At 38.3% G+C, this 15,364-nt stretch overlaps 1 protein-coding gene across 2 annotated transcripts; it reads left to right on the top strand.

Annotated features, from left to right (window-relative positions):
- LOC132267023 (uncharacterized) lies at positions 1-15,112 on the top strand. Of its 2 annotated transcripts, none has more exons than XM_059768052.1 (7): positions 1-470; positions 1,346-1,392; positions 1,494-1,608; positions 13,868-13,912; positions 14,004-14,063; positions 14,173-14,268; positions 14,883-15,112. In XM_059768052.1, the coding sequence occupies exons 1-7, from the start codon at positions 183-185 to the stop codon at positions 15,009-15,011; spliced, it is 780 nt and encodes a 259-aa protein (XP_059624035.1). In that variant the 5' UTR covers positions 1-182; the 3' UTR covers positions 15,012-15,112. The 2 variants fall into 2 exon arrangements, with proteins under 2 accessions (XP_059624035.1, XP_059624036.1); XM_059768053.1 differs by lacking the exon at positions 14,883-15,112 and adding an exon at positions 14,367-14,759 and having other exon boundaries at positions 6-470.
- Positions 15,113-15,364: the final 252 nt, after the last annotated feature.

A 15,364-nucleotide genomic window follows, 5' to 3' on the forward strand; every position in this document is an offset into this window, starting at 1 on the left:
GATGATCATAGAATGCAACAGTGGTTCACAAATGATCACCAATCTTTTTCAGTTTCGTTTGGTCTCATGTACACACACTTTTGCGGTGAGTGATCAGTGATCAGTGATCAGTGATTACCCATATTTTCTCTCTCTAAATTGCATCGTCTCTCAATTAGAAGGTTTCACAGAATTGAACAGCAATGGCAATGATGATGATGGCTCCACGAACCCTAACTTTTCGTCAACCCCTCCCGCCATCTTCTCGGTCGTCTCGCCAGTTATATCCATCCAAATCTCTCCTTTCTTCCAACCCCATCACCAGCGTCCATCTCCCAAAATCAACTTCCCAGAATCAATCCCCTCTCGTAGCAAGAGCTTCTTCTACAGCTGCGTTTAGCGATGACATCAGTGATATCCTCGGTGATGTTAACATCTTCACCGCGACCGGTCAATCAGTCATGCTCAAGGATCTCTGGGATCAAAACGAGGTTTAGTATTGCTTGGCTATACTTCAATTTTGCATCAAAATTGGTGAAAAAAATTGTATGAAATGTTTTTAATGAATTTATCGAAATTAATCTATGCTTTTGTTCATTAGTGGTTGAATTATTGGTTCATGTGACTTGTAATACATGATTGCTTATGGTTTAGATAACATTATGAACCATCTAGAATGTTTGTGGTGAATATGAATATGTTTGGGGAAGACCGGATTGTTGATTGCTTATGGTTTAGATAACATTATGAACCATCTAGAGTGTTAGTGGTGAATATGAATATGTTTGGGGAAGACCGAATTGTTGGGATATTTCTGTTCTAATAATTGAATCATCCTGCAAATTAATTAATTTAATTTGCATACATGCCGAAACATAATTGCAAGACGATTCAACAAATTAGGAGAACATTTGTTGATGTGTGTCCTAAATGATTAACCTCGTGCTGCTTAGCAATCAAAGTTCTTGTAGTGATTACTGAAGTACTGAATGCAAAATGGGATTGTTTATTTTGGATCATGGCTCCGCATTGGTTCATATGGAACCCTAGATGCTGCAATTGGACAAATCATCTCATTACACTTTCCCTGTACATTAAAGTCATTTAGATCGTTATTTTGTTGTGGAGGATTAGAAAATGTTATTAAGTTCTGATTTATAATCGGAATTTGTGAACAATGAGGGTATGCAATTTGGATTCCTCATCCGTTGTCAACCTCCTCCTATTCTTTTTATCATTGGTGTGCGTTACGAAAGCTCATCTTTTGATATCCAGAAGTTCACCCCTAAAATACAGGAGAATGATGTAATTTAATGGTGTACTCTACTAAATCTAAGATTAGCTTCTTTTGTTCATGTTCTTTCAGGGAATGGCTGTTGTTGCACTTTTGAGGCATTTTGGATGCCCTTGCTGGTAGATAATCTAAACAGATGAACCTATTTGTTTATGAGAAAAATTATTTTAATTTTAAAAGCTAGTAATTTATTGTGCTTCCTTTGATTTGCACTTTGTAGTTGGGAACTCGCTTTAGCTCTCAAAGAATCGAAATCGAGGTTTGACTCAGCTGGTGTAAAGTTAATTGCTGTTGGTGTTGGTACTCCTAACAAAGCTCGTATTCTTGCTGAGCGGGTATTCTTTCTTCTTCTTTATTTGTTGCATTAATACTTTATAGATTGTGCATATTAACTATTCCAACGAAAGCCTTATTTAGTTATAACTAGGCCGTGCTGCATTATATATCCTTTGTAGTTTGGTTGATGAATATTTACTACTTATGACCAGTTGTTACTTGTTAGCCTGAATTGTATCTTCTGCTACTTTAAAATGTGAGTTGTGGGATTCAGGACATGGATTAAGATGCGGGTGGTTTGTATTGTACTTAACAAAAGAATATAAATAGTAAAATTTGTTGATGTCTTAGTAAATTTTATATTGATAAATAATAAAATTCTTCCAGATCATTCAATAAAGGGTGTCTAGGGGCTCTTTTCTCATATTAAGAATGTTTAAAGGTAATTCAATCAGAAGAATTATGTTACTTGTTTTTCTTAGTTATCTTCTTATTTTCTTAATTATTGACACATAAATGGTTTTGTAGGGAGAATTGATTTGATTTTCATTTCCAATTTTTTTTTTCTAAGTTTTTTTCCCTCTCAATTAGCATCCAAAATTCTAGGTGAGGGTATGGTTGACCTAGACAAAAGAAGCATAGACAGATGAGTTGAAGATTCAAATTAGTTTGCATCAATATTCCAAAATCAGCGTGATTAGGGAAATTAAATTAATTGGCTCGCATTTTTCTGCTGAAGCAAAACCCTTATTGCTTTTGAGCTTGTTTAATATGTTTTCCGATCATTTCATTTGAGGTTGTTCTAAATCATATGAGAGAGAGAGAGAGATCGTATCTTGTATTTGCAACATGTCTAACCTAATAAGCCTATGCAGGCTTATATAAAGATTACAAGTCTTACTCAATAACACAAGGGCCCTATCAACTTTTTGTAATTACATAATGACCCAACACTTATATATATATATATATATATATAACATTCTAACACTCCCCCTTAAGCTGGAGAATATAAATCAAATAATCCCAGCTTGGAACAGATAGTTCTTAACCGGTTATGACCCAATGCTTTGGTAAACATATCAGCTAATTGATCTTCAGACTTCACAAATAGAGTAGAGATGCTCCCACTTAATAGTTTTTCTCGAATGAAGTGACAATCAACTTCAATATGTTTGGTTCTCTCATGAAACATAGGATTTGATGCAATGTGAACTGCTGCTTGATTATCACAGAACAATGGAGTAAGAGCTTCAACTGTCAACTTAAGTTCTTTTAGAAAATGTTGTATCCATGTCAACTCACTAGTGGTATGGGCCATTGCCCTATACTCAGCTTCAGCACTAGATAGAGCTACCACCGTTTGCTTTTTACTTCGCCATGTAACGAGATTTCCTCCTACAAATGTGCAGTATCCTGTAGTAGATCTCCTATCTGAAGGAGAACCAGCCCAGTCAGCATCTGTAAAACCTTCCACCCTGAGATGACCATTTGATTTATATAGTAACCCTAAACCTGGCGCTTGCTTGAGATATCGGATAATCCGAAGAACAGCAATCCAATGTGGCATTCTAGGGACTCCCATGAATTGACTTACAACACTAACTGCATATGAAATATCAGTTCGAGTGATAGTGAGACAAATTAATTTCCCAACAAGGCGACGAAATCTGCCCGAGTCATTAAATAGATCACCCTCATCAGACACAAGTTTTGTATTCGAATCTATAGGAGCATCAACCGGACGACCACCCAACATACCTGTTTCTTCTAATAAGTCCAACACATATTTTTGTTGGGATAAACTTATACCCTTTTTGGATCTAGCAACTTCAATACCTAAGAAATACCTAAGTTTACCCAAGTCTTTAGTGTGGAATCGATATTGCAGAAACAACTTCAACTTAGTAATGCCTTCAGAATCATCACCTGTGATCACAATATCATCTACATACACCACAAGAAATATGAAGCCAGCTTTAGTGCGCTGGTGAAACACCGAATGGTCGGTCTGACATCTGTTAAGACCAAATTTTAATGCCACCTCAGAGAATTTCCCAAACCAAGCCCATGGAGATTGTTTCAATCCATACAGAGCCTTTTTAAGGCGACAAACAGTGTGAAGATACTCCCCCTGAGCAACAAACCCAGGTGGTTGCTCCATATAAACCTCTTCTGCTAAGTCACCATGCAAAAAAGCATTTTTAATGTCTAACTGAAACAGAGGCCAATGTCGATTAGCAGCAAGAGAAATCAAAACACGAATAGAAGAAATCTTAGCAACGGGGTCAAACGTCTCATCATAGTCAATACCATAAGTCTGGGCATAACCTTTGGCAACAAGACGTGCTTTTAAACGCTCAACGGACCCATCTGGAAGATACTTCACAGTGTATAGCCAGTGACAACCAACAGGTTTGGCACCTGGAGGTAATGGAACAAGATTCCACGTGCCATTCTTATGCAAAGCATCCATTTCATCTTGCATGGCTTTCCTCCAGCCCGAATCAGACAGAGCATCCTGCACAGTCTTAGGAACAAATGTAGTAGACAACTTAGAGGAAAAACATGAGAAAGATGGCGATAAGGAATTATAAGAGACATACTGAGTAATGGGATGTCTAGTAACACACGAGCAAGGAGCTTTACGAAGTGCAATAGGTAAGGATTCAGACACAGTGGAAGGTGTAGGATCCAAAGACTCTGAAGACGATGGAGGAGGCACGACAGCAGATGGCTTTGGTCTTCGAGTGTACACCTGTAACGGGGCAGGTGAAGGAACCGGAGATCGAGGTTGAAGAGAAAGTGAGGGAAGAGGAACTGCAGAAAGAGACGACTCAAGAGTGATATCAAGAAGTGAATCAGTATCTGAAAAATATGGGATGGATTCACAAAATGTGACATCCGCGCTAATAAAATACCGTTGAGAAACATGACTATAGCAGCGATAACCTTTATGAGAACGAGAGTAGCCAAGAAATACACACTTTGTGGCACGTGGATCTAGTTTGTCAAAACCAAGACCAAGATTGTGGACATAACATACACATCCAAAAACCCTAGGAGGAAGAGAAAACAAGGGAGAATCAGGAAATAAAATAGAATGTGGAGATTTGCCATCTAATACAGATGACGGCATACGGTTAATAAGATGACAGGCAGTAAGAACAGCATCACCCCAAAACCGTTTAGGCATACGCATATGAAACAAAAGAGCACGAGTTACTTCTAAGAGATGTAGATTTTTACGTTCTGCAACTCCATTTTGTTGAGGAGTATAAACATATGAATTTTGATGAATAATTCATTTATCACTAAGATATGTATCAAATGGAGTTGAAGAATATTCCTTAGCATTATCAGAACGTAGAATACGAATTGGGCATCCAAACTGAGTTTTGATTTCTTTGCGAAATTTTTGAAAAATTTAAAACAACTCAGAACGATCTTTCATTAGAAACAACCAAGTCAGGCGAGAATAATCATCCACAAATGTCACAAAATAATGAAATTTATTGATTGAAGAATGTTTTATTGGACCCCATACATCTGAATGAACCAAATGAAAGGGACTAGAGACACAATTATTAACCCTAGACTTGAAAGACACGCGATGGTGCTTACTAAGTTGACAAACTTCACATGACAAGAATTTCAAATGACTAAGACTAGGAACTTGACGCTTCAAAACTTGAAGTGACGGGTGACCAAGTCGACAGTGCCACTGGAATGGAGACAGAGAAGACTGAAGAGCCATAGGATAAGGTTCGAATCAAAATAATATAAGCCACTAGCTTCATGTCCCGTACCAATCTTCTTCTTCGTCTTGAGATCCTGAAACACACAAGAAGTAGGATCAAATGTAACAGAGCACTGGAGAGATTTAGTAAGCTTACTGATAGACATTAAATTAAAGGGAAATTACGGAACATGTAAAACAGACGAGAGAGACAATGAATCACTAAGTTGAGTCGTCCCCAAACCTGAAATCTGAGTGGATGAACCATTAGCAATAGTAACACCTTGAGAAGGAGGTACAGAATGAAAATCAGATAGAAGAGAAGAACATCCGGTCATATGATCAGATGCTCCAGTGTTTATGATCCAAGGATTGCGAGTAGAAGACAATAGACATGTGTGTGCAGTACCTGACTGGGCAAAGGAAGCCGTGGAAGATGAATTAGATGCTTGCTTATAAGACAAAAACTCAGTATACTCATCCCGTGGAACAGGGACCGTATCTGATTTAGTTACGTTGTGAGATCTAGAAGCAACATCATTCGGAGAAGAGGAAACTTGATTGGTATAACTAGATGGTTTCCCATGAGGGTCCCAACAAAAGTTCACAATATGATTAGAAAGACCATAATGAGTACATTTTCTTAATTCCCTACCACGACCACGTCCTCCTCGTGAATCACGACCACCACGTGTGGAGCGTCCCCCACGACCTCCACGGTAAGCATTATGTTCACCCTTTGAAACTACCAATGCTGAACGCTCACTACTCTGTCCAGAATTTAAATTTGATGTATCACTTGCAAGTGTAGCACGCTGAAGTCGAGAAAACACCTCAGCAAGAGATGGAAGTGCTGGACTGCCCATAATCTGTGCACGAAAGGGCTTATATGCTGATGATAAACTAGTAAGAAAATGAACAACATTAAAGTCCGCACGCTGTTGTTGCATACTGCGAACATCAGCAGTAATGGGCTGATACATATTCAGCTCTTCACAGACTCCCATAACTTTGGAATAATACTCTTCTATGCTTTGAGTACCTTATTCAAGATTGAAGTACTACTTACAGAGTTCATAGACACGAATGATATTACCTGTCCTAGAATACAATTGCTGCAATCTGTCCCATATCTCCTTAGCAGTATCCAAATAAAGTAACGTTGAACTGATTTGGGGTTCAATGCTGTTTATCATCATAGAGATGATCTGCGCATCTTCCTTTTCCCATGCATCAAAAGAAACATCAGTTGCCTTGAGTTTCTTTTTAGTCAGATGAGTACCAAGACCTCTGTCTTTGAGAAAAATGGCAACAGATTTAGCCCACAGTATGTAATTCTTCCCATTGAGTTTAACTGAAGTCATGGGAGAATGAAGACTGTTCGTGGGAGAAAGCAAATCTGAACTGGATGCCATGTTGAATCTAGCAAAACAGGGAAGAAAGAAAAAAAATAGCAGAATCTGTATTATGACCGAACCTGGGTAAGCGGGTCGGATCTGGTTAAACGGGGCGGCTCTGGTTAAACGGGTTGGACGGACCTGAGCTATCCCAGGTTTAGTAAACCAGGGTTGGAATAGCTATATCCGTGTAGCCAAACATGGGTCTTCTTCTTCACACCTTCACAGACGCCGATGAACAACGCAGCGGAGACGACGGCAACCCACTCACAATCAACGGCCGAATCAATAAGCAGCGATCGCAAATCGAGACTATAGATGTCAGTGAATCAAAAGGATGAACCTCACCTTTGCGAATCGAGACAACCGATGTCGGCGAGATCGCTGAAGAACAAAGAGGAGCTGTCGGCGACGACGAACAAGCTTAAGATCTGACGATGCTGCAGATCTGACAACGGTGAAGCTGCCGGTGAACAACGCAGCAGAGACCACCAACACCACAATTGCTCTGATCTTATACAAGAACAACCCAATTACAGACTCTCACACCCATGATCGCAGTGCTCTGATACCAAGTTCTAAATCATATGAGTGAGAGAGAGAGAGAGAGAGAGAGAGATTGTATCTTGTATTTGCAACATGTCTAACCTAATAAGCCTATGCAGGCTTATATAAAGATTACAAGTCTTACTTAATAACACAAGGGCCCTATCAACTTTCTGTAATTACATAATGACCCAACACACACACACACACACACACACACATATATATAACATTCCAACAGAGGTAATTCTTGGTTGATCTGTATTTTCAATTTCGCTTTACATTGAGGGTTTTCGAGAAAAAGGACCTATTTCTGGATGCAATCTTTGATGCTTGGGCTGACAAGGGTGAGAACTACCAAGTGCCTTGTGGGCCAGTGGTATCTCCTCTACCTCCTGAAGTTGATGGTGAGGGTTCAAGTCCCCATAGGGGCAAATGGGTGTGTGAGTTTCTTGCCAATGGAGAAAAAAAAAGGGTAAGAACTGACTTTGAGTGTGACAGTATTCAATGGTAACACAAATATATTGAAATGAAAAAACGGGATTCACATAGCCAACTCTAAGTAGTTAGAAAAATGCTTTGTTGAGTTGAGTTGAGTGTTCTCCTCCTAGCACGCTACATAGCAGCGTAGGCTGGATTGGCACTAGTCGACCTTTATTATGACATTTCTGGGGTGTGCTTTTATCACTGTGCTGAAGTTCTTTGCTAGTTGAAGGGGTTCGGGAGGGGGGATGGTGATTCATGGAGTGTTTCTTCTGTCTATTTTTATGGACTCTTATTGCATTAGCATCTGATTAAATCAGTTTTTCATTCACACTATCAATAGTGACCCCTGCTATAACTGAAATTCAGTGAAGGCCTTTCTCTAATGGGACTCATGAGTAGCTGGTGCATAGTAGTTAAAGCTCAAGATGCCAAAGTTTCTGGAACCTGAGGCTCAAGGCGAGGTGTGTGTCTAACTGAAGTGATGCAGACGTTACACAAAACATGTAAAATAGCAATAATGTGGCAATCAACCGAGAAAAAAAGCAGCAATAATGTGGCAATCAACAGAAAATTCAGCAATAACATGAAAATTAACAGCAATTACATGTAAAACAGACGAGAGAGACAATGAATCACTAAGTTGAGTTGTCCCCAAACCTGAAACCTGAATGGATGAACCATTAGCAAGAGTAACACTTTGAGAAGTAGGTACAGAATGAAAATCAGATAGAAGAGAAGAACATCCGGTCATATGATCAGATGCTCCAGTGTCTATGATCCAAGGATTGCGAGTGGAAGACAATAGACGTGTGTGCAGTACCTAACTGGGCAAAGGTAGCCGTGGAAGATGAATTAGATGCTTGCTTATAAGACAAAAACTAAGTATACTCATCCCGTGGAACATGAACTGTATCTGATTCAGCTACATTGTGCGATCCAGAAGCGACATCATTCGGAGAAGAGGAAACTTGATTTGCATAACTAGATGTTTCCCATGAAGGTCCCAACAAAAGTTCACAATATGATTAGAAAGACCACAATGAGTACACTTTCTTAATTCCCTGCCACGGCCACGTCTTCCACGTGAATCACGACCACCATGGGCGGAGCGTCCCCCACGACCTCCACGGTAAGTATTATGTTCACCCTTTGAAACTACCAATGCTGAACGCTCACCACTCTGTCCAGTATTCAAATTTGAGGTATCACTTGCTAGTGTAGCACGCTGAAGTCGAGAAAACACCTCAGCAAGAGATGGAAGTGTTGGACTGCTCATAATCTGTGCACGAAAAGGCTCATATGCTGATGATAAACCAGTAAGAAAACGGACAACATTAAAGTCCGCACGCTGATGTTGCATACTGCGAACATCAGCAGTGATGGGCTGATACATATTCAGCTCTTCACAGACTCCCATAACTTTGGAATAATACTCTTCTATACTTTGAGTACCTTGTTCAAGATTGAAGTATTGTTTACATAGCTCATAAACACGGGTGATATTACCTGTCCCAGAATATAACTGCTGCAATCTATCCCATATCTCCTTGGCTGTATCCAAATAAAGTAACGTTGAACTAATTTGGGGTTCAATACTGTTTATCATCACAGAGATGATCTGAGCATCTTCCTTTTCCCATGCATCAAAGGAAGTATCAGTTACCTTGAGTTTCTCTTTAGTCAAATGAGAACCAAGACCTCTGCCTTTGAGAAAAATGGCAACAGATTTGGCCCACAATGTGTAATTCTTCCCATTGAGCTTAACTGAAGTTATGGGAGAATTAAGACTGTTCGTGGGTGAAAGCAAATCTGAACTTGAACTTGAGGCCATGTTGAATCCAGCAAAACAGAGAAGAAAAAGGAGAGAAAACAAAAATTATGTATTCTGGCCGAACCTGGAAGCAGGTCTGTAACGGGTCGGATTCTGAAACCGGGTCGGATCCTGGCACGGGTCGGATCCTGGAACCGGACCGGATCTGGACTATCCCTGGTTTAGTAAACCGGGATTGGAATAGCACAACTGTGTTGCCAAACACGGGTCTTCTTCTTCACTCTGTCACAAACTCTGGTAAACAATACGGCGGAGGCGACGGCAACCCAACCACGAGCAGCGGCCGAATCAACAAGCAGCGGTTGAATCAACTTTCGGCCGAAAACCAATCTCACCTCTGCAAATCGAGACGAAGAAGCTTCTGCCGGTGACGACGAAGAAGCCAGAGACGACGACCACCAAAGAGGAGCTGCCGGTGACGATGAAGAAGGCAGAAACGACGAACACACTTCAGATCTGATTACGGTAAACAAGAAATTGCCGACAGAGACATCAAAACCACATTCACGATCTGAATCACGATTTGAATCACGATTGGAATCGTGATTCACCACCAACCCACCTACTAATTCTCACACTCATGATTATTGTGCTCTGATACCATGTTCTTAATCAAGAGAGAAACAGAGAGTGCAAAATCGTATTCTCTTTGTATATAAAAACAACTTACAAACCTAATAAGCCTATGTAGGCTTATATATGTTACAAGGTTTACATAATAACACAAACAGCCTATTAACTAAACATAATTACATAACGACCCACTATTATATATATAACTTCTAATAGCAATTAAAAAAAAAAAAAAAAAAAAAAAAAAAAAAGGAAGAGAAAAGAAATAGGAAAAAATAAGAAGAAAAGGAAGCTGCCAAGGGGAGAGAGAAGAGGGGGGAAAAAAAAACGAAAAATGAAAAAACAGAGGTCTATAATCTATATTCTTTAGCCGGAACTTTTAAATCCGATCAGAAGGAATATAGAGATATTCTCGGAACATTTAAATTTTAAAGCCCAACTTAAAACAATTAAATGCCACACTAGCTCATAGTTGCTAAAGGTGCTCCCTAGGCACCTCAAGGCTCAGCAGTTGTGCCTGGCACTAGCCTAGGCAAGGCAAATTGCCTTGGGTGCTTGCCCATTTCACAAGCGCGCCAAGCACAAGGCGCAGTAAAGGCACGCGAGTGCGACTCCGATTGAATTTTTATTTTTGGTTTTTTCCTTTGCTTGTTCAATTGTTATTGATTGCCTATTGCTGCACGTCCTGGATGGCTGGACCCTACCACATGCTATAGCTGAGACTACAAGTAAAATCTCACCTCAAAAATCAGTGAACGATGTAGGGCTCTCTCTGGCACGCAAATGCGATTGCGATTCCAGGCTTCCAGCGGCAAACCACCTTCTCTATGATATGCTCCTCAGTTAGTCAACAATTTGGGGCTTATTCTTCTTCTTCTTGCTCTAAATTGTTGACTGACTGAGGAGCACACTAAAGAGAAGGTGGATTGCCACTGGAATCACAGTCACATTTGCGCGCCAGAGATAGAGCCCTCGTCGACTGATTTTTGAGTACTCTCAGCTATAGCATGTGGTAGGGTCCAGTCTTCCAGGTAACTTAAGATGTGCACCAGTAGGCAAAATAACAATTGAACAAACAAAGGAAAAAACCAAAATTATTATAAAATAAATGTAAAAATTCAATCGCAGTCGCACTTGCACACTTTGTGCTTGGCGCATCTGTAAAATAGCCACGCACCCCAGGCAATTTGCTTCGCCTGGGCTACTGCCAGGCGCAACTGTTGAGCCTTGAGGCGCCTGGGGAGAACCTTTAACGGCTATGAACTGGTGTGGCATTTGGTTGTGTTAAGTTGAGATTAGTTTAAATGTTCCGAGAAACGTCTCTGTATTCCTTCTGATCGGATTTGGAAGTTCTGGCCATTATGAACAGAATACAGATTATAGACTAGCAACTTGAGTCATGCCGGAGTTTTCTATTAAGGCTCCATTTGTTTCGACGAAAAATATTTTCTTTTTTCAGGTAAAATATATATATATATATTTTTAATTTTCGGTGTTTGGCAAAGGTTTAGGTCGAGGTTGAGGTCGAGTCCATCGGGTGGGGCTTGTAAAATAGCTTGCCGAAAATTGATGAATAAGTTATTTTTATTAGATTTTGATATTTTTTTTCTTCGCAAGTATTTTACGACAACCAAACACCAGAAAAAACAGAAAATATTTTCCGAAAAATATTTTACTCTCAAACAAACAGAGCCTAAGTGATATTCTATTTTCAGAAAGTTTCAGGGATTTTAAGTTTTTTGAATATATATATATATATATATATATATATATATATATATATATCAACTTATATGAAACTATTTAATTGTTGTTGGGATGTCATGGATGTTTGTGTTCATACCTGAATATTCATGTAGATGCACATATATTAGAACAAATTTTGAAGATCTTTGTTTGCTCTCTCTCTCGGCACACACACACACACACGAGTAAAATTAGTAGTTCGAAATTCCATACTGAGCTTTGATCTTTAAAGTCACCTAACCATGAATTTAATCATTTTCTTTAGTAGTTCTAAATTCCATACCTGAGCTTTGAGTTAGTTCACTTGTAAGGTTGCCTAATCATAAATTTAATCATTTCCTTTTACTGTTCTGGTCTTATCTAGGGAGTTTCTAGTGTTAGGTCTAGGATTCTTGAAGTCAGTAAAGACGCTATGGATACTTCTAGGTGGCCTGGTTTGGTTGGAGTATTGGTTACTCTGTATGTGGCTGTAGGCATACTTCAGGATATTCTTGATTTGGTATTAAGATTTTTTTATTTATTTCTGGCTTGTCTTGATGTTTGGACTATCTATGTTTTATTCTGTTAAAAAAAATGCTCCAAGAAATGCCGTATTGCCGCATTTCATTGATAATTTTATTCGTCACTATTGTTGATGAAGTATATAAGCATATTAGTTCACTTATCAAAAAAAAATATATATAAGCATATTAGTTCAATCCTATCTTCTGTGGGAAAAAAAAAAACAGACGTTCAATCCTTGACTAGCTTGGTTTTTTTTTTAATTATTATTTTTGTTTCCAATTTCTAGGAGTCACCCAAATTACACTTGTGCTGTCTTCGTATTGTCATTGCCCTTAGGGTATTGCTAATTCTTGTCATTTTAAATATTTCCTATCTGTTGCATCTGATGGTGCTTTAAATTTTTCTCTCTGTTGCATTTGATGGCACTTTAAATGGTTCCTGTAATCCTGTCCATTGCATCTGATTGCTATGAAATGCAAACTACTACCATTTACTGTTGAAGTTTTTGTTTTATGGTGGGCTCAGCCTGTAACGTACATCTACATGTTAAAAGGAGTTTGTGAGAATTATTTGGTTATCGAATGAATGATTTTAGGACATTGATGCCCCTCAGCTAATACAATTATTATTTTGTTGTGTTAAAGATACTAGAAAACAAAATATTTTACAAGAAATGTGCTTCTTGGAGAAATGCTTGTATCAAGGAATCTTTCTTCTCTTTGACAAGGTCAGATATTTTTAGGGAATCAATATAGTTCACTTATATGAATGGCCCAACTTGTGCCAGCAATTGCCTAATCATTGACTTGCAAAAGAGACAAACATAGGATTGCACCAGGGGTCTGCACCCCTAAGTCAATATTTATTCACAATAATATTAGATGAAATCACAAAAAAATTTACAAGGAGACATTATGGTGCATGTTGTTTGCCGATGATATAGTGCTATTGGACACTTCTAAAAAAAATTGTTATTAAATTTGAAAGGTGACATTAGAATCAAAAGGTTTAAAAATTAGTACGATTAAAACTAAATATATGAAATGTAAATATAGTAACGAGTTTGATATTGCTAATACAATGATGACGCTTCAAAATCAAAGGATTATTCAAGGTGATCTTTTTCGATACGAGTCAATAATTCAAAAGGATGGTGAATAAGATATTGATAATCAAAGGACTATACTTTCAATTTCTCCGTGCATATGAATAAGATATTGATATTGTAAATTGGACTTATATTGGAAGAGTATTGACATCTAATGATAAGGATATCTCTTGCTCATGAATGTAGCTCCAATGCGGGACAAAGTATCGAGTGTTATTCTGCCTGTGTGTTTACAGCTTGTCTGTTCTTGTAGTTTACATTTCTTGGGTTATTGAAAATATGGAGGCAATTGTTATTATCATTTAATATTTATGGTGCACTGGATTTTGCTACAGTCTTTTCTTGATCCTCGGAGCTAATACTTTTCTCCCCAATTTTATACGGTCAGTTACCGTTTCCATTGGATTGCCTATATGCTGATCCTGACCGCAAGGTAGCAATTCTGCACCAATATGAACTATGTCAGTTAAATTTTTGTTTTTTCTTCTGGACCATCGAAACTCTTAACATATTCTTTTTATCAGGCGTATGATGTTTTGGGCTTGTATTATGGTTTTGGCCGTACATTTTTCAACCCAACCAGCGTAATCTTCTCTTGCTATTTCCTGGAAAGAAGCTATCTTGTTGATACATGACTTATGTGTGTGGCGTCTATATATTCAATTTCTTTCTACCTTAACTGTGATATGACAGGCAAAGGTGTTTTCAAGATTTGAGGCTCTGCAGAAAGCTGTAAAGAACTATACAGTTGAAGCCACTCCAGATGATAGAAGCAGTGTCTTGCAACAGGTCTGATCCACCTCACCTTATTCTTGAATTTATATAACTCCCATATGTCCACTAAATTTCTGCAAAATCCTTATATATTTGGCCTTTCGGTACATTAGGGAGGGATGTTCGTTTTTAAAGGGAAGCAGTTGTTGTATGCTTGGAAAGACGAAGGGACTGGTGATCATGCACCTTTCGATGATATATTTGGTGTTTGTTGCAGAACTCCAGTGGCATGAAGCTTTTCTGCAATTCTTAAAGACATTTTGGTTGCATGTTACCCATATAAAATATACCTTTACTAAGGTTCTGTCTAAAGGGGCTTTTAGATGAGTTAATAATTTGTGCCTGGTCATGTTCATATTCTGTAATATTTAGTAGCAGAAGAAATAACGGGATCACTCTGAAAAAACAGAAAAGATACAAATATGGACTCGCTATGTATATCAATGCTACCAAATTTACTTGTGAATATTCGAATTAATGAGTTGGTATCATGCATGACTTTAACAGCTTGACAGGGTTTTGATGGACAAATTGTATTTGTTGTCCTTGATATTATACTGATAGTGTTGCGGAAAAATGTAGTTTCTGTTGAATTTGAGCCTTTCTTATAGATATACTGTTTCATGTAGGTGTCGGAGCAGTGGAACTGCCGAACTGTGGATCTGATCTGCCTTGCCCCCAATCCCGGTTCGGGTTCACATTTCCAACGGTTGGGACCCAGTTCACTAAAAGTTGTTTTGGTCTTTGGATTATGTTAATAAAATTTAAAATAAGCCCCTACCGAAATTTTGCCCAGAATTTTTATGATAGCTGTTTAAATTATTTATTTATTTATGTATAAGTGAAGTCTTGCTCACAATTTTGTTAACTTTTTAGTGGTATTTAAATTGTTATCATTCTCACATTATTAAATAAACACATTTTCATGTAACTTGAACTATATCATGTAACTTATATCAAATTCAAAGCAAGTAAAATACCACCAAGATCAAAATAATGTTTCCAGTATCATTTTCGCGAAAGATGCAGAATCAACTTGTTGCATCTCTATATGCATTTATGCATTTCTATGTCCATTTATGATAACTTCATTTCTATAGCACAGTTTGAT

Source organism: Cornus florida, unplaced genomic scaffold (genome assembly GCF_030987335.1).
Source record: "Cornus florida cultivar Cherokee Brave unplaced genomic scaffold, ASM3098733v1 CherokeeBrave_3.0.0_Hap2_Chr07, whole genome shotgun sequence".
Lineage (NCBI taxonomy): Eukaryota > Viridiplantae > Streptophyta > Magnoliopsida > Cornales > Cornaceae > Cornus > Cornus florida.

Bases quoted from the DNA above. Each gene is read 5' to 3' on its own strand.
- LOC132267023 (XM_059768052.1), top strand. From the start codon at position 183: ATGGCAATGATGATGATGGCTCCACGAACCCTAACTTTTCGTCAACCC. The intron at 1,393-1,493 runs GTAGATAATCTA...TGCACTTTGTAG, and splicing joins CATTTTGGATGCCCTTGCTG to TTGGGAACTCGCTTTAGCTC. The intron at 1,609-13,867 runs GTATTCTTTCTT...TTATACGGTCAG, and splicing joins CTCGTATTCTTGCTGAGCGG to TTACCGTTTCCATTGGATTG.